The sequence below is a fragment of the Dasypus novemcinctus genome, chromosome X (genome assembly GCF_030445035.2).
Source record: "Dasypus novemcinctus isolate mDasNov1 chromosome X, mDasNov1.1.hap2, whole genome shotgun sequence".
NCBI classification, from domain to species: domain Eukaryota; kingdom Metazoa; phylum Chordata; class Mammalia; order Cingulata; family Dasypodidae; genus Dasypus; species Dasypus novemcinctus.
The window spans coordinates 37,937,230-37,957,816 of NC_080704.1; the positions used below are offsets into that span (position 1 = coordinate 37,937,230).

The window sequence follows — 20,587 nt, forward strand, 5'->3', positions numbered from 1 at the left end:
AATGAAAGGATGCCACATGATCTGGCGATTACCACTGTGGCCTCCCCACATCAACTTCTGTGACTTTGGGCAGGCTGCGAATTTCCAAATTCATGACAGCAAATAATGTTTGGGATCCAAAAAATACAAATAGAACTTCCAAGAAATGTTCACAAACTCCAGAAATCATGTTAGTACTAATGAACTTTCAATAATCTTCATACTCTTTATTCATAATTAGGGATAAATAAAACATGATTAATAGTTTTACAAATATTAAGTTTGCAACAGAATATAGCCTACAGTGAGTAGTCAAACACTGGAAAACACCAAACAGTCTCAGGTAGTATTTGATTAGCTAAAATTCAGACTTCCTGGGAAGAATGGTATCACTTCACAAAATCAGGAGTTGAAAATTGCCAATTTGGGGACATTTTGGTTCCAAAATTTATTTCTTAAAACATAACACACAGGGTTTCTATAGAATAGATTATGCATATAAACATATTAAGATTTGTTTGCAAGAATGACTCATTAGTAGCAGACAGATGCATGAGCTCACACTTATAACATGGTATAGCAGTTTGAGATTATATATGAATCCCAAAATGAGAAAGATTACGTTTGTAAACTAATCTATTCTGGGTGTGATGCCCTTCAATTATATTGGATTCAGCTGAGGGACCCTTGATTAAATTACCTGTTAAGTTTAGGGCTTTGATTCAACCAAGTCAGTAAGGTGTGACTCAGGTTGAGTCCCTATCCCCTTGGTGGGCTTATGTAAACGGAAACTCACTCAAGAAGACTCCTGGGATGAGAGAGACCTCTGTCATTCCCTCACTTTCCACCACCCCTCCATCCTGGGGCCCTGCAGGGAGATGAGCCATTTGCCTTATAGTATGCAGCTGATATAGAAAGCCAGAAAGACACGCACCTTATGCCAAGAAAAAGATGAAGCCCAGGAAGGAGAGACCAGGCAGAGATCAGCAACCATCTTGCTTTAATATGTGGCGACTGACTTTGGTGAGAAAGCAACCTTGAGTTGGACTCTTTAGGGCTTTGTAACTGTAAGGTTTTACCCCAAGTAAATACACTTTATAAAAGCCAACAGCTTTCTGGTACTTTACAGAAGTAAATACACATGGCAATAGCTGCAAGCTAGACTGACTCAAGTGTGGCCATTCTACTACATACATGTTCTGAGCCTGATTCCCAAAAATGTCAACCTTGACTTTAGATGCCATAAGTCTGCATTTCCTTCTCTTGCTTGGTTTCTACTTGACTTCAAACTTTTAAAATCTCTATTTTGGATTTTTAAGCTTTAATTTTCTCAGTCTGATTAGAATATATTTTTCCTGTGTTCCCAATATCCTTTCTCTCACAAATTGAGACTCAGAAATTTATATATATATACACACACACATTTATATATATATAAATTTCTAGAGAAATGTTAGGAAATTCCCACCCAGACACACTACTGAAAACCCTTCATGACTTGGAGAAAGCTCTATACCGGCACTTAGCATTACACTTAAAGTGAGTTTACCCCCGTTCTTAAACACAAGTCTTTAGAAGGAAGGAGGTAAATTTTGAAGAATAGAACTATTTTTAAATTTAAGAGTAGATATCTTTGAAAATTGAAACTATACATAGACCAGGGGAGAAAATGTAACACATAAACTCACTACCTATAAATTATCCAGTTATTTCTAGACATTCCCTCCCAAACATGTATACACTTGATGCACTCCTCACAAACACACAGGATGTTATACATGTTGATTCATGTATAACAGGATGTATAACAGGATGTTATACATGGTGACATAATCACCAATTATGTCAATGAATTTAGAAAAATATCATTGTTTTTGCAATTATAAAGTTTTGTCAGACACCAGAAATTGAATTTATATTTACATTTTCTAATTATAAAACATATGCAAAAAGAAAAAACATCGGCAAGAAACTTTACCTGCAACTTTTATGCTTTACATACTACCTTAATGTTAACTGATCCCAAAATAAAATCTGACTTATTTAGTATTTCTTAAATGAAGCAAAACTCAGCACTTTTTTGTATTTTCTTAATTTTTAATGCCCTAATTATCTTTGTTAATTGTTCTTCATATCAAGTGCATCTTTTTTGTAATGAGATTATTTTGTGTTATTTTGACAATTTATGTCTAAACACTGAAAAAAGATCATACTTGTTAAAGAGCTGGATCATTCCAACTTTTAATTTACTTTGTTTTTTAGAAATATGCTAATATTCTACATCATATCAGATGTAGCAAAGAGAGTTAATACCTAATGATGAGGCCATTTCTAATATTCATATTTCTATTTCTGGGCACTTCTATCATCCTATCACCTTAACAATCATTATTATAGAACTATATGCCAGGCATGTATAACTTCACTTTTATACAGAAGACAGAGGACCATATTTATATGAAACAACACAAACACAAAACATAAATTACCATATTTATTTGGGAAAGCAGGGCCAATGAAAGTTATTTATAACTATAGATTAATCAGTAATAACATTTTTAAGATTCCTGAGCATATGTTTAATATCCCAGGTCTGGGCTCTCATGAAACTTTTATTGCCTATAAGAAATGCTAGTAGTTTTCTAGGATATAAACTTTTGCTTCCTAGAGAGCAGAGCACATTATGAACATGTTTTTAATAGGACTTCATTTTCTGATGATGGCAATAATACAGATGTGCACTCCCACTTTTTCTGCCCTAGGCCAGACACCTTTGGATATTACATATGTCTCATCCTAGAAAATTTTTCAACTGACTTTAAAATAGATTATGCCTAATTAAAATGCAGATCTTCTACTATTTAAAAAATGGTAAAGATTGCAGTTCATAATGGAATGAATGCTTTGTGAGGTGGGCTGGGAAAGAATGGAAAAGGAGATACTTTAATAAGCCCCTAGAGAGTGCAATGTAGTCTCTCTATATAGCATTCCCTGATTTAAAAAACTTCTTAAACAAGGGAAGTTTCAATAAGAAAATGGTTTTAGGATGCAAGGGTCAATCCTAGGTCAATAAAGAAGTATGAATGCTAATGACCCATATGCATTACAATAGTATACCTCACAAGTCTATCATTACTCCCAAGTCATAAAAGTGATGCAGCTGACAGCAGACGATACAATTTGATAGGTCTGGTACAGAATATAAGATTAAATTGTTTCAGTAACATCGTCTTCATGTATTTTGGCTCAGGCTCAAAGTTTATGTAGTTTGGAATACAAACCGATCTATTTTACTTTGTGTTTTAGCATTACAGGTTGGGTTCACTGGGAAGCCAACTCTGAGATGGAGTGTTTATTAAGGAGTGCCCTTGGGCTCAACACCTATAGAGAGAAGAAAAAAAAAAAGTCCACCGCCTAATTGGCCCAACAGAAGCTTCCTTCTGCCAACCCAGCGGGAAGTGCTGTAGCTAGAAAGACCCTTCAGATGTCTTGTCCAAGAAAGGACTTTCATATTCCCTCATACATCAGTCTATGAGCTCAACCCCAGAAAGTGGTGTAACCCAAGGTAGTTATCGGCAGCTGAGGCAATCCCTGAAAGCCTTGACAGCTGAAGCCTGTCTACCAACAGCACTTGCAGCAGGCTGAGGAAGACAGCCTATGAAGGGGGAACTACATGTAGGTAGTTTGTGCAAAACAAAGAGGTTTGTGCAAAACGGAAGTCCCTTGATTGCATTTTTCCCCTCAGAGTGAGAATGTCAAAAAATGTTCACTGAAATTCATTCACACTTTTCTGACTCCACCCTGCAAGGTGACCAAATGTTATTATTGACCTTTCTTTAAATCATACTGCCTGAAAGGAGTTGAATATCATGTAAAAAGTCGTTCTTGTTTTATTTTGTGTGTGTTGTTTGTATTATAGAGCTTAGAATTTCTATTAAAACAATCATTTTAATTACAATAATCCCCCAGAATAGAAAATAGCCTTTGGTGCTCTGGACCTGCCAGGAGGTGGATCTTGGGCCACAGGAAGAAGTGGACTATGACATCTTTGAACACTGAACCCTCCTGGAAACCCATGAGGGCCATGCTTGGCCCAGCTCCTGTGGTGGCAGTGGCTCCCCCTAGCCCTGTCTGTGAGGGGCACTTAGTCACAGCACTGACTGTCAGCCTCTGGACTTGCCGTTTTGATTTGGGGGGAATAAAAGGAGGGAGAGAGAGAAACCTGTCCCCCTGATTACAAAACATAGTCACTCAAGAGGTGTTATGTAATGACTGAACGGACCACATAGGTCAGAGGGGCTGTGTGACTGAGTCCTTGCCTCAGGATGAACGAGGTAGTCTATGTGGAAGAACTAAGGTCCAACAGTGAGGCCGTGCAGTGTGTCACTGCCAGAGCAGGGGCTTCAAGAACTGGCTCAGTATCATGGCACTCCAGCCCAAGAAACATGAAAAGTGCTCATAATGTAAAAGTCATGACCAGGGCCCTGCTTACTTGGTGAGCTCCAAGCCCTAAAGAGAGTCACTTAAAAAGAACAGAGTATCTTAGCCACAGGCAGAAGTCTCTGAAAACTGAGTTTCTTTTCATTCCTTCTCCTTCCACTGGAGCTTAAGACCCTTCACAGGACAACCATGCTCTCTGCCTGATCCATCCTCAGGGAGATGGCACTAGCTCTTGCCTTCAGGGAGGGTTCAAGCGTTCCCAGCTGAGAAGGTTCTGCCTGCCCCCGAATCCCCTCCCTGGGCCCAAAGGCACTCCTGTTCCACTCAGAAGCCAACCGGCTCCCTTGAGGCCAGGCAGTTTGGCATTTCCTGGGCCTCAGCCACAAACACAGCAGTTAAATTAAAATAAAAAAAAAAAAGCCCAACATTTTTATAAGCCACCAGGGTGCTCCTGTGCCGCACAGACCCAGGTCAGGAGGAAAATAACTTGTGGAAATTCAGGTAAAGGTTCTAAGCTAGAGGAAACTGAGCCACAATACAAGAGGCAGGCCTCGGCTACCGGGACCCTTCTCCTGCCTGGGACCACATCTCGGGATAAAGAGGCCTTTGAGGAACAGGGAAACAAGGAATCTCTTTCAGCCACAGCTACCCACCTACCAATGTTGTAGATGCAGAGTCCTACCACGCATGTCATAAAACGACTTGGCGGTTATGCAGAGGGGACAAAGACTTGCTATCTTGGTGCAAGGTGGGCCAAGAAGGCCATGGCCAGTCTGGGATACCATTAGGTTAGCCTCACCTTGGAAGTAAGGCATAATCTCCATGAATTTTCTCAGTTCCTCAAAACCAAATTACCAGAGACCACCTCTGCTCTCAGGAAAGCTCCAGCCCCCCCTCCCCCTTCATTTAATAAGCATCTTTTCACTAAGACTGATCATCTGCTCTGCACACTGGCCCACATGGAAGACTCTCGATGACTATGATTGGTCACAGCACCACCACCAACCATGGAGAAAAAACAGGGCAAGAAGGTAGCCCCAAACTATGAAGGGTGGTCGACAGCCAGCTGCTGCCTGTCATGGAGGGAAGCTACCAGTCAATACATCTAAGCACTATCAGGAGTGGGCATGCTGCATCAGACTCTTGCTGAAGGGGGTACAACTGGGACCCCAAATGGCCCACAAGGAACATAAAGTATCCCTGGAGGACAAGGACAACAGGTACAACAGACCCAGGTATAATAATGGCTCAGGAAGGATTTGTTGGCTCATGGATAGGTCTTTCAGATGAGCCACGTTTCTAGTCAGGAGAGAATGCAACACTGACTGTGGCAGTGGAGCTTTGTATCTGGGCCCATGAGAGCAGTGCCTGGGGTGGGGTTGGGGTGTTAGATGGGTCACACTGCCCTATGGAGGCCCTGGTCATGGCTGGTTCTCAGAGGCTGAGCACAGCATGACTGGGAAGCCTCCTGGCCATCAAGGCAGGGGGCATGGGAAAGACACACGGGCTCCCTGCCTGCCTCTCGGACCCAGCCTGGGTTGGCAGGAGGAGGGGGCAGCAGCTATTCAGAATGGTGCTCTCCTTGCTGCCCAGCCATCGTGTTGGCAGCCAACCCAGCCCTCCTTCACAGCTTCTGTCTAAATTCCTTCCGCCAGACCTTTCTCATGCCCCACCAGCTGGCAACCAATGCACTTCCTCAGGTACCTGGGCCCAAGGACCCCCCACTCAGTTCAGGAGGAACGTCCAAGTTCACTGGCCATCTGCGGCAGGCAGGCCAGTCTGGGTCCAAGCTCAGCTGGCCCTGCTTCTTCACCACATGCCAGTTCCTCGTCCATGAAGATGAATGTTCTGGAATTCTGAGTAGGTGGGTTCAAGGAGACATCCTCCCTATCTCCAGGTGGCCTTTGCACTTCATACCCTCCACCCACTTCTCAAACTGGCCCAGGGAAGCCAGCACTGGATAGTAAGACACAGACCAGAGAGCCTTAGGTGAAAAAGTATGGGATCCCACATTAGAAAGGAAAGACAAATAGTTTCTTAAAAGAATTAAAGATTGAGGTCAGAAGAACTAGAACCCCATGAGAGAAGTCTCTGCAGGGCCATAGTTGGAGGCAATTGCACATAAAGGAGGTTGGGCTCTCCACCACCTGGGGAAAGTTCCAGCGCTTCCATCGAAGCCCCCAGCCAGTCTCCAAGGTGTCTGACCCACCCACTGATACTGGCAAGAGCAGAAGTGCCAGATCCTGGGGTGTCTGGGCCACCTGCTAGAGCTCTTTAAATAAGCCCACTTGAGAATTGGCATTCACCAAAGTAAGCTTCTTAATGGCATCGCGCTTGCAGCTGGCATTGCCAGGTCAGAGTTCTCAAGCAGAATATTCAGGGCCATCTCCCTCGTATTTTGTTGCAAGTCTGCTGTTGGGGGTGTCCGTGGGCCTATCACCATCCCTGCACTGCGCATCCCTGAGAAACAGGGCTGAGGGCTCCCACTCTGCCCTCAGCCCCACAGACCTCTACACTCAGTGCAACCAAACCTTGAAGTTGCCTGGCCACCCTATGGACTTTTTAAAATACATGATTTTTATAGTAAAAGTTGAATACACATTTCAAATATATATTGATTTACATATTTGCAACAAAACTACGTATATAACAAACTTTTGTAAATGAGCAAAGATTTAAATTGACAATTAACGACAAATGTCCAAATGTTTTTCCTGTCTATGGCATGACTGTCAAAAATTACCACTCTATACACCAACTATGTTTCCAAAAAGACAAGCCCTCTAAACTACCTCAGAAAGGCAATATTACATCCTTCCTGAACTCCTTAAAAAACAAATCAAAACAAAACAAATACTCCCAAACTTGGTCCTTATCCTGTTTCATTGTTACAGGCTGCTGTAGGCTTTGTTCTATCAAACTGCTATTTTCCATTCCTTCTCATGAAGCCTCACACACTGCTCACTTTGTCCATCTCTTTCCATCCCCTTCTCCCACACCCATCACACTCGGTTTCATGTGTATTATGTCTCATTTGTTGACATGCCATCAACTCATTTATAAGTGAGAATGTCATGGTTCTGATGCTGGCTAAAAATCAACCAGAGTTAGGAAAGCAGCAGTATCAAATTATCAATTATGAATACCTGCCAAGCCCCCAAATTCCTAGTTAGAATTACTTCTCCAACATCATGCTGCAAATCTTTGTCTCTGTTTGGTAAGAGGCATACTGTTAATGTTCAATAAGTGCCTTATTTATTGATATTTTAAAGCAGAATGCAATGAAACCTTGGTGTATACTTGGCTTTAATGCCATGCCATTTTACTGCTGTACAGATGACGTCAGAACTTTCAAAGCAAATTCCACTATGAATCAAAGAACATTCCAGCAGTATTTTATTTTTTAAAGATTTATTTATTTCTCTCCCCTTCCCCCCCGCCCTGGTTGTCTGTTCTCTGTGTCTATTTGCTGCGTCTTCTTCGTCCACTTCTGTTGTTGTCAGCGCCACAGGAATCTGTGTTTCTTTTTGTTGCATCATCTTGTTGTGTCACCTCTCTGTGTGTGCTGCACCATTCCTGGGCAGGCTGTACTTTCTTTCGTGCTGGGTGGCTCTCCTTATGGGGCGCACTCCTTACGCGTGGGGCTCCCCTACGCAGGGGACACCCCTGCGTGGCACGGCACTCCTTGCACGCATCAGCACTGCACATGGGCCAGCTCCACACAGGTCAAGGAGGCCCGGGGTTTGAACCACGGACCTCCCATGTGGTAGACAGACGCCCTAACCACTGGGCCTAGTCTGCTGCCTCCAGCAGTATTTTAGTGTGGGTGTAAGAGGGTAATGAGTATATGACAAGAATAAGAAGGGGAAAATAAAGCATGGGAAAGCAGGAATCTTGAAATAACAATTCAGAGCAAAAGACAGGAGACACTAGGTACTTTTTTCCCCCAAGGGATGTGGGGATAAACTTCGGATTTTGTAAGAATAAGGAGGGAGATTTGGAAGTTTCCTAATAAACTGAAATCACTGGGGTTTAATTAAACTATTCAGCACACCAACTCTCATTCTAAGATAGAAGTATGTAACAGAATGTTCATATAACATAAGCAAAACATAAGCAAGCTACAACTTACCCTGCACCCCAATCCCAGGTCTAAGTGGGAGAAAAAAGGGGAGGGGCTTTGATTTACCTTAAAGTAACAGTCTTGATAGAGAAAAACTATTAGTATTGAAACAGGTGCCCAAACTAAAAATTCCATAAGTACTTTAGCATCATTTAGGGAACTATTTCAGAAGATTCTTATGTTAATTTAGATATATATTCCATAGACATTGGTAAAATTGTAACTATTAGTAATTATGATTTTCACAGAATAACCTGATTTAATTAAAACTGAAAGTTTTTGTTTTTTTTCTCAGAACTCCCACAGATATCTTGAACACAATTTCTCATAGGTTTTAATATAAACATTGCCTAATATTACAAGATATGAAAAACTGGGAGAAAGAGCAAGAGAATAAATTGGAGACATTGATTTGTCTAAAAATAATGGCCACTGCCAAATGGCAGTTTCATTTAAATTTTGGTTCTTATGAAAAGGAGAAAATATGAAATAAAAGCATGATTTCTTCCATATAGTTCACATAATCTGTCTCCTCTTTCCATATCTAATTACAATCCAAGAATCTGATTTAATTGCTTTTTAATCTGGCTTGTTCAAATATGCAAACATCTACCAGTATTCTTCAAAAAAAGTTTTAATTCAATGAGTAATTTAAATTGAGCTTTATATCTAGAATTTTAATCAAAATCTAAGAAATATCTGTAATATGACCATTACTCCAAACTAAAGTATAATTGATTTAATGCTAGAGATTACAATAGCTACTCTATTTTGAATTATGATATTTCTATGAAATGAAAAATTAAGTATTTCTCACATTTGAAGAGCTATAATTAGTACTGTATTTTCTCACTGAGTTCATTTTAAAAGTGTCCCTGATAAGAGATTTCCATTTTTGATTCACAACCAGTTCACTCCCAAACCTATAGTTATGACTTCAGTAATTAGCATAAATATGAGAGAATGCATTTAGAAATTTATGGTGATTAATATGTTAATTTATTTTGCATAAAAATCACTTAGGACAAGCCAATATTGACTAGTCCTGCCTCAATTTCAGAATAAATCTCTAATGTTATAACACATATACAGGAAAACAATTTAATAAAACTATTATAGCGGGAGAAAGATATGTTATATGCATGTTTATCTTTCACATTTGTAAATTTTCATCTTTCTGTTGCTTATGGCAATCTATGAAATGATCAAAATATCCTCCAATTCAAATCACTTAAGCTCTCACAACCCTCATTCAATGCTTCTTCCAATTTCTCAGAAATTATGCATTAAAGAAATTTGGTAAGCTTGTTTAAGCCCCATGTCCCATACTTCTTCTATCATTAAACAGTATTAAAAGGCCATGAATAAATGTTCTATGAAGCACATGCTGGCAAACTCCTCTAATTAAATTGTAAAAGACAATAAAGAATTTAAGGAGATTCTGACATTATGACAGTCGAATATTAGTGAAAATAATTTTGACAGATATTTCTTTTGGAAAATTTAGGACTCACTAAATTTTCTATAATCTTCTAATTTTAGTGGCTCTGTATTTTGGGGGTTATTTTGGACAAGGATGCTACATTGCAGGCAGAGTCAAAAGGTAGGGGAAACTCTTGGTATGGGCAAACAATGTACTTAAGAACTTGGGCCATCTGTAATATCACAGGTTCATCTGTGATATCAATCACACTTGCATCATATACAAGCAGTGGCATTCATTTTGATTAAAAACCAATTTAAAAGATATGCAATCTATGCTAATGTTCAAATTACTAAGTACTTCTGTTATTTTAGGTCTGTCATTTCAATTTCCCTTGGCTTGCTCCTTTCCATGCACAGATAGCAGTTAAGCCAGGAAGGACTAAGGGACCACCCATATTAATGTCACAGTGACATATATTATTAGGAGCAGTTCCATCTCTAATAGCTCTGAACAGTATTATATCATTCTGGGTTTCCTAGAAACAGTGATCCTCCATGAATTCCTTAATTTTTCTACCAAAGCTGTGCTTCTCAACCAGCAGGAGCAGCATCTCACAGGAACTTTGGAGAAATGAAAATTCTCAAGACCCACACCTACTGAATCGGAATCAGAGAGGGACCTCACAATCTGTGTTTTAAATAAGCCCTTCAAATGAGTGCTCAAGTTTGAGAACCTCTGCAGTAGAGGAATAAATGAGGTCTGCCCAGATTTGTTTCTAATCACCATATCAGATCATCCCCGCATGAAATCATCAACCTAGTTTTTAAATGAACCGGTTTTTAAACATAGCAGGTACATTGTAAAATAACAAGCAAATTTCCACGAGCTTTATCTGAAAATTGAATGCTGGCATCATGAAACTTGGAACCGATTTCCCCATGGGCCAGGGGCCTAGTGCTACAAAATTGTGGCAAGGGATCCAAGCCGTTCCAAAGAAGTCTTTTTACACTGCATTATAACTGTACTACAGTATTAATAGCACTGAGTTCTAAGAGGAGTGGAGATGAGATTTTAGATTGAAGAGGGAATGGGAAAGTTAAGGAAGGAAGAAAAAGAAAGAAAACCAAGGGAGGAGAGTTACTTCCCTATTTTTTTTTTTAATTGTACAATTCAAAAAATAAACAGAAAAAGTGTTTTGACTTCTTTATAACTACCTGTATATATCAACAAACTAACTTTTCTCAAGTCCCTTTTCTACAGAGCTTCATTGTTGCCCCAAAACCCTTTCATCATAGTATTAAGGTAGAATGTATATATTTTGTTTCCAAGGTCTGAATCTAGTGAAACAAAAAATGCCTTCTGGGTCCAGACAGGAAATATGACTTAACCAATATACTAAGTATATCCCTGTACCAATATAACAGGGAGAATCAGGACTCGAAAGATTTAAAGGTGCATGCTCTAAGGAATCTCTGTCCTTTTTACACTCTTCATGTCAAACAAAAAGCATCCCTGGGCTTATCTGCCAGTTTGAGGACACTACATCTAAGATCACCTCTCTTCTACCTGCCCCCAAACAAAATTCCAACGTGGACTATGCAGAGTCTATATTGCACAGTATCTCAAATGGCTGATAGAAAGAAAACAACTGAAGTTAATATTTCACATTTAGGTATGAATGCCTAATAGGCTATTAACTGGCAGGTTGAGGGAGTTGTTCCTGATTTTCGGGTTATACTCTGTTCTTCCAAATCACAGATCCTTTTTATTTCTGGCTATTATCACAATGGAAATAGCATATCCTGGGTGGTATTTTCAGAGAGTCTAGTGGAGGGACATAGACAAACTTCGTAAGCAAATACTACTGAGAGCTTGTGAAATGGAAACTTCCAATACTCCTTTATACATACTTTAATCATGGGGCCGGAGGGGGGGGGGGGGAAGCAGAGAGGAGGAAACCAGGACTCTGTCTTCAGCACAGAACAAACCATCTCTGAACGTTCTTGGGATGATTTAAAACCAGAAGTCAGAGGTTTTCGAAACTGGCTGCTCATTAGAATTCCCTGAGTTGTCTCCTACCCAGTTGCCACCCCTAGTCAAATTAAGCCAGAGGGTCCAAGGAAGGGGCACAGGCTTTCACAATTTCCAAAAATCGCCCAGGTAATTATAATGCTTAGGGTAGAGAATTATTGCCAGGAACAGAGTTACTCTGGCACAAAAGCTAATTCCTGCTTGTGAGTTTTCTGAAGAGCCTGACCAATCTTTCTTTAACTTAAGAGTATGTAACGTCAGATATCCAGTGCCTTCCTTACCAGATCAAAACGTCTGCCTGCCTTTATGCACCTTGATTAAAATTCAGCTCCCCTTTAATCTTTAGCAAACTCATAGCATGGAACTAATCCTCTTTACTATTTCAGTCAGAACTTCTTTAAATTAAGTACAATCATGTAAAATTATACTTGAACCCTATTCAAGCCACAAAATAATATGCGGCCTCTGTTTACTCATCATATCTGTGATGATGTGATAAGTTAAAGACAATTCATCAGGAAAGATACATGATAATAGAACTCGTCAACCCTCAATATGAATTAATAGTTCGTTCTCCCTGCTTCAGGCGATGTTGCAAGAAGTGGCAACGGGAGCTGGGTAGTTTCAAGGAGGGATGAGGCAGATAGGGGTACTTTATAGTAAAAATAGCGTCTCAAGTGGATCAGCTTTCAGGCACTGCACTGACAGAACAGGCCCTTGAAAGGTTTATACATGGTCATTCCAGGCAGCTTTCTTAGATTAAAATATGACGCCTAAATACTCCAGCTCCATAGTGATGGTCACACTGTACTTGTCTTTGGGCAAGCCTGCAATGTGGTCATCTGACAGAATGACATTATGTCCATTCTCAAAAGAGCATATTCGTTTCAAGGAATCAGACAGGGTAAGTTTCACTGGAAGACAAAAGTCAATGGGTGACCATCCCTAAACCAGAGACAGAGACACAGCTATTAATTCTTCTAGGTACTATGATGTGCTTCACCTGTTTTAAGGGAAAAACAAAGTGAGAATTCATGGCACACACCTAACTTAAATTTAAGATTAAACAGGAGCAGCTGAGGTATTTAAGCAGCACGACATACTTTTCCGTAAAACAAGGCTTAACAGTTAATAAGCCAGTTTAATATGGCTACCCTGACACCATTTCTGTTTCCTGGTCCCTCTTCACCCTTACCAAAATTCATACAGAGGCTATAGGAGCTAAATATTCACAGCATCCCTGACAATTAAAGATGGCCACAGAGCATGGCTCTTGTCAATGACACATAAAAAGGCACCTGCTGAAGGAAGTCTGGAAAAGCAGCAACTGAGTTTTCTTCCCCTTTCTTCAGCCTTGAATAGCACCTGAAGAGTGGCTGCCACCTTGTATAAGAAAGGGACACTAGGATCATGGAGACAGCCCTGATATCACTGAGATGTCAAACCAATGCCAAATGTGGCCTACCACCAGTCTTCTCATTATGTAAAATTTGTTATTCTATTACTCGCTATGGGAATGCATAACTGACTGATATACAGCCACAACATGACATTTTGTTCAAGTTTGTATTTTTATCATTACTATTTCCAGTGTTGTGCTGGTAAACATAATCAGGTCTCTTGGAACAAGAAAAAAAAAAAAAGAAAAAAGAAAAGAGGGAGGGAGAAAGGGAAGGAAGTTTGAAAATGCCCCAATTTGTAGGACTTGATTTCTTTAGTGTAAGTAAATCCACTATGGTAATTTCAAGATACCAACATGATGTCACTGAATGTGGAGTTAGGAAGAGATGCCCACAACTGGCTCTCATGAACCACTGCAAATTAGCTCTAGCACACCACTGGATATTTCCCAAATAACTAACTACATTTTCACTAAACTATTAGAGTTCATTAATGCTACTTTCAATTTCATATAGTAGTTTCTACAGAAAGGAGCATAGAACACAGAATTACTCAACGTCAAGATAAAATGGACAAGTTTATTTAATCAGAAGCAGCTCTCATACTTCATGTAAAATTTTAGTAGAAACTTACAAGTTGGCCTCAGTCTCAAGTACAATTTAGGTCCAGTGCCTCTTTGCAAGAAAGAATGGTATACAAGGCTCTATCATACAGCAGAAAGTTTAGTAAACAGATTTGAAAACAGTACTGGTGTAATACTACTTAACTTGCATGAAAACATGGTTTGCTCCCATAAGTCTCTATGGCTGTACCTGTAAGTCTGCAATGAGAATGGAAGATTCTCTAGTCTTGTCCTTGGGTCTCTTTTGCAGTAGGGCTGCTGCCATACCTAATTTCTTGAACAGAGTAAAACTTAAAATATCACACGATACTTTAATAGGCATTCTCTATGAGAAATTTTCCTTGCACTGTATATAATATATTCATATATAATATATCAATTCTTATGTATTAAGGCAAAGCAAAATCTTTACCCTCAAGTTGTGTGTGTGTTTTTGGGTTTTTTTTAATGCACCAAAATAGGTCCTCTCTAAGCATGCACAATGAACTACCTTACTCTTTCAGGTTGATACGAGCATATCATTTTCCTGGGGTGGATAAGCACAGGCTTCACTTCTAGAGTGATTGTTGTGATATTAAACTGCCTGGTAAGAATATATTTCCAATTGAAATAATTGGCAGTTCTGAAAGCACTGCTTATTCAAAATATGTTCTACTTCTAACATTTTTCCCTTGTAAAATTTCCAGTATCTTTGTCTAATCTGATACTAGGTTTATTCCGACACTGTCTAATTAGTGTCATAGTACTATAAGACTATAATTTAAGAGCAGGAGCTCAAACTGAAAATAAGTTCAATTACATTTCATTCGATCTTTCAATAAGAATAGTAGAAATACTAAATATGTACTAGTGTTTTAAAATAGGCATTCAGCATAACTTTTCTGTATTAGTCTTTATAATAGGATATTTATAATCACTATGTAAGGACAGAATAAAATAGGTCAAAGTTTTGGTATAACAATCTTCTATAGCTGGAGTGTGGAATAAAACAGTCTATCAATATGAAATTAATCACTAGGGGATCTTATATAACAGACTCCAAGATCAGACCAAGAACTGAGATCTTATATGTTGACCATATCGCTTAAAATATGATCCCTTGTGGAAATGAGTTAAGATGCAATTGTGATGGGAAATAAATGATACTCAAAATACCATATTATGACTTCTCACCAAACAATGAACCAAGACCATCATATAAAATCAATCTATAATAAAGAGCAATCTTGCACTAAAAATGCATCTTATAATTTCCATCTTTGTGTCCTCAATTTTTTAAAAAAGCTTTATCGTGTAAGAAATAATCTCCAATAGCACCACTAAGTTATAATTAAACATTTTCTATAAAACATTTTATGACCTTCTAAGCGTTGGAATAAACTCAAATTTTCTTTGCTGTTTAAATAGGTGTAGAGACTTACTGGGAGAGAGTAGAGGGCAAAAGCATTATCAGTGTAAAATTCTTAGGTTTGCTTAAAAGCAGCCACCCCTTAAGCTTCAGAATTAGTTAAATAAAATTGAAATAAAAAAAAATTCTAGTGTCATAAAGGTAAAGAAACTAAAATATTCAGAACAAATATTCTTTTATATTTTAGTTGAGGGCCTCTAAACCCTTAAAGGAGAGGGCCAATTGAAAAGACAAATGGTTGAAACTGTCACTAACCCCACCTTAGTTTTCTAATAAATTTATTTCACAAATGGAAATAAAACAAGTCATCAAATTTTAAAATGACTCTCTAAAGCAGCATCTAATATGGAATCCAAAGTTTTATGAAGATAGATTGAATTTTCTTTAGCGATGGGGTTCAACTACCCATTACAAACACACATGAACCTATTTTTTTGAGAACATATTTTGTGGATCCTTTTCTCCCTCCCCCACCCAATGCACTGGCAAATGTTGAAATAGCACAATTATAAATAGAAACACTGTGTAGAAGTAATACTTAAATTAACACACTCATTTCTAAAACAATATTCTGACGTTCAAAGTAGATATCCTTCTGCATATTTCAAATAATTATAGCTGCAAAGTTACTGCCCGATAAAATGCATAAACAAGTTTAAAGCAATGTATGAAACTAAGCCATGTATATTTTTTTCCATGTTATTTTAGGGTAACTACATAAAGCCAATTCTATTATCCTGGATGCTCAAAGCTATAGACATTCAATTTAGGAAAGTTTACCATCCGTCTTTTTAAAATCTGAGAAGCATGTTTGATTACTAATGGGATGAAGAAAAGTGTTGTTTTATAAGCTGAAATAATAACTGTTTTCTCAGGGTGTTGTTAGGGGCACCAGTGTTTCTCTTTTTTTAAATATAGTTATAGGCATCATGACCATCTTGGACTGCTTGATATTACAAGACCGCACTATAAAGTTCTGCTCAATCATCTTCTGAACTCTTTGCTAGTCTGTAGTTTGCACAGCTCCTGTTTCCTACTCATTTTTGTTTTCTCCTGTGATCTTTCCTTTAGCCTCGCTTCAGAAATATACCTAGACAGTGATTTCATACCTCTGCCCTCTTCAGAACCTAGCAACGTAAATAAAGATTTGTGGAGTGGCCCTGTTATTTTGCTGTCCACAATTTGGCGCATCTCCAAGGGCTAGAGGAGTGGATTCAGGCAGCTGAAACTTCATCCTCTGAGAAGGCTTAACAGCTGCTTCCTTTTACAGCTTTAAAGACCCATCCTGGTTTACAAGCTTTTGCATCCGTAGGTCAGACTACCAAACAACACAAGACTTATTACAAATGAAATTTACAATTTACAATTTCCAGGGTGTGTGTGTGTGGGGGGGGCGGGTGGGAGTGTGGAAAGCCCACTACGGAAATGCTGGGAAAAAACGACAAAAAAAAAACCCTTATGATGGCTTTTCATTTATTCATTCCCGCTGCTTTATTGGTTTTCAACTCATCGTGTTCTGCTCCAGACATGCACGTCTTCACCTCTCATATTTTCCTTCACCACAGAAAAGATGGGCAGTGGAACTTCTCGAATTTCCTAACTCTTCCCTTGACCACACCCTGTCAAGGCACTCCCGCCTCCCCAACCCTCTTTCTCTCCAAAGGCTACCACAAATTTTCTCCCTCTCAATGTGGTTGTTCCTTTATAATTTTTAAAAACAAGTTACCATCTTCTAATGAAACCGATATCCGGTGGCTTCTTTAAAAAAAAATAAATAATCCCCTGCCGATATCCACGGGCCCCAAAGGAAAACTTGAGCTTGTGTTTTCCCTGAAAGCAGCACCCCCTCCTGCTTAGGGCGCGCCCGGCGCTGCTGCCCTCCTTCCCCTCTCGCCAGGCGCGGTGACAGCCCCCTGCTGCTCCTCCGGCGGGCGCCACAACTTTCCACAACCCTTTGCCAACTTCCAGGACACAGCCTCTGCGGAGAGGGACGGGAACCGCGTCCACCCCCACACCGAAAGGCAAGATAACCGGGTCCTACCCGCGCGGCTCTTGATGATATCGGTGAATCCGTCCCCAGCGGCATCTTTCCGGGTCGCCTCCGGGCCCCCAAGCTGAGCCATAGCCGCGCGCCACGTGTCTGCGCGCCTCGGCGCCCCCACGCACCAAACTTTGGGAAGCAGGTGGAGACGCGTGGTCCGCCTGATGCTCTCTAAAGCAGACAGCTTGTTAGGAACCTGACGTGTCTGAGGGCGGATTTCCCTCCTCCCCAAGCCCTCGGGCACGGAGACAGGGATGGGGGGGGCGGGGGAGAGGGGCGGGAGGCGATGGTGAGCTGGAAAACCCAGAGGCCAGGCCACCTTAGCGTGGGTTGGTTGAAAGACGGCGCCGTCAAAATGCCCAACCCACCCTTGGAGAGGAGGAAACAGGTGTTGTTCCCAGCTCCTGGTTCTAAAATAGAGTGGGTGCGGTCTGGAAGGTGAAAGCTGAGGAAGGCTCGGTGGTCAATAAATCCACAGGCAAGTTGGAGGCTCGCTTTTCCGCGCTGCGCAGAATCGATGAAAAAAAAAAAAAGAGCAATTAGGGAGCTGCTTGCCAAAAGCAGCACATGAGGTCATGAATGATTTAGCATTGCCTCTTATAAGATGACTCCACTGAGGAGAAGGGTCACTGGCTTTAGCTATAAGGGTCGCTCACATATGTCTGCCCCGCCCTCCTATCGTGACTTAGACGCACTAACGAGACATGCAGAATATATATAGGCCGAGGAAAGTCAGTTTTCTTAGGAGATTTCAACAAAGCTACCCACCCTTCTTTGCGTGTGTATATTCACTCTGCCTCCTGCATCCCTTCCCTTCCTCCCACCACTGAGGCTAGAATTAGATTGGACTATAAACAGTTCATACGACTTTATTTTCTAAAAATTACAGGAGTGACTTTCATTTGGTTAGTATCCTTACCTTCCCCCCCACCCCATACACACATGTAACTCACCCTGCACGTCTTCCTGCACTAGTATAGTCCCTCTAAATCCTGCCCATCATCTACCAAAGAAAAATTCACTTTACGAGAGGGACTTGGCAAGGGGCCTAGCAACAGCTAAAGATTTTCTTTCCCATTTTGTTCTGCATTTGCACTCAGAGTAGAAACTGATCGTCTTCTAAAACACTGGTTCTCCACCGTGGCTGGGCATTGGAATCAGTTGGGAAGCTTTAAAAGGCCCTAATGCCTGGCTTCCGCCCCCAGAGATGCCAATTAATTGTTCTGAGCTTTCACCTGGGCATTAGGGTTTTAAAAAGGTCTAAGGTGATTCCAACGGAAAACTAAGTTTGAAAAACACTGAAAAAAGGGCCTATACATATTCAATTTGGTGCCTTCATCAAGACAATATTACCAATAAATTCTCCATTATAATGATCTAGAACAAAAACATAATATGTTTGCAGTCCTGTTTTCCATCGCCTAATTGGCCTTTTCCATGGCAGTGGATAATTTGTTTTGACTAAAATGTAGTAGATGGGCTTAACTCTCTAGAATTCCTTTAGGTTGAACCTAACGTGACTATCAGGATGGATTCTCAAGGAGGTATTTCCCAATTACATTCATCCTGAGAAGTTCTGCCTATTGAAAATCTCTTTGTTGTTTTTTCATTGACAGATTTCTTGGGTTTCCCTAGGTGTCCATTCTTTTTCAATACATCAGTTTTCTTCCTTAAGAGTTAATCAAGTGGGATGAAGCCACTATTTAAGAGAATAAGACTTGTTCAGAAATTAATACAAAAAGAGCAGAGAGTCATGGCATACTACATTTATATTATAAAGTTACTGTAATCAGAACATTACGGTATTAGGACAGTAATAAACAAAACAGCAGAAGAGAGGGGAGTCCAGAAAACCATCTGGCTGCAGAATTTGCCCTAAATATGACATTTCAATTCAGTCATTAAAAAGTGGAATACATAATGATGGTGTTTCGTTTAAGTTAGTATCCCCTAACTTAAATTATGTAAAATAACAAACTCTAGATAGATTAAAAATAAAATATAGAAAATAAAATAAATTGGAAATCTACAACAGTTTGAAGCATGGAATCATTTTTAAACAAACAAGAAACCCAGAAGACTGAGGAGAAAATTGGCACATTCAGCTACAAAAGAAGTAAAAACTTCTGTAAAACCAAAGACCTTATAATAAAGTGAAAAGAAAATAAATTGAGGGGAAAATATTGAAAATACCCATCACAAACAAAAGCTGAATTATCTCTACTCTAGCAAAATTCTAACCATTGATTGTAAAAAGACAATTCATTGGGAGAAAACGAATACATAACCTGAACAGAAAGCTCACAAAGAAGGACATGCAAATAAACAATTAACTTATGAAAAAGTAGTAAATCTTCTCATAGTCAATAAATGCAAAAGGAGATAACATTGCCTGCCCATTAGATAGAAGAAAAGACGAAAAGTAATAACGTTCAGTGCTGACAGATATGTGAGGGGTGAGGGGGAAGAAAGGCATTCATATTCCCTACTGGTGAATTAAGCATTGATATATTTTAAGATTATAACCTGTGAATAGCTTTTAAGATATACATAAACTGGTACCCGTCAATCCCTCCTTAAGAATTCATCTTTCAGAAATCAAATCGCCTGTAAATATGTATATATGTGAGGTTGTTTATTGAAGGTTTATTTATAGGAACACATTAAATTAAAAGAAAAAAAAACTCTTTTTCAATGGGAAACTCATGGGTTCAATTATATTATTCACCAAACACTGGGATATTGTGAAGCTATTTTTAAAAGACTATGATTTGTACCCTAAACAAATTAGCAAACCAAAACCAGTGATATATAAAAGAATACTATTTTACAACGACAGTGGTTTTATTTCAGCAAGGAAACATTCATTTTCATGTTTGAAAATCAATCAGTGTGATTCATCACATTAAAAGCATGAAGGATAAATGTAGAAAAAGTGTTGGGAAAAAAAATTAACTCCCACTCACAGAAACAAACAAACAAATAAAAGCACCTGGGTAATTAGGAAAGAAAGGAAGTGCCTTAATCTGATAAAATGCATCTTTAGATAATCTATGGCAAACATCACAGTTAATGGTGAAATACTGAAAGCTTTCTCCACAAGACAGAGAGGACTA

General features: G+C 39.5%; 1 protein-coding gene across 1 annotated transcript in view; it reads right to left on the reverse strand.

Annotated features, from left to right (window-relative positions):
- The window catches only part of DMD (dystrophin), a 2,676,723-nt gene extending 2,658,621 nt beyond the window's left edge, over nt 1-18,102 (reverse strand). The window contains exon 1 of the mRNA XM_058291720.2: nt 17,472-18,102. Within this exon, the coding sequence (XP_058147703.1) occupies nt 17,472-17,553 (82 nt within the window). The 5' untranslated portion in view covers nt 17,554-18,102. The remainder of the gene's footprint in view (nt 1-17,471) is intronic.
- Nucleotides 18,103-20,587: the final 2,485 nt, after the last annotated feature.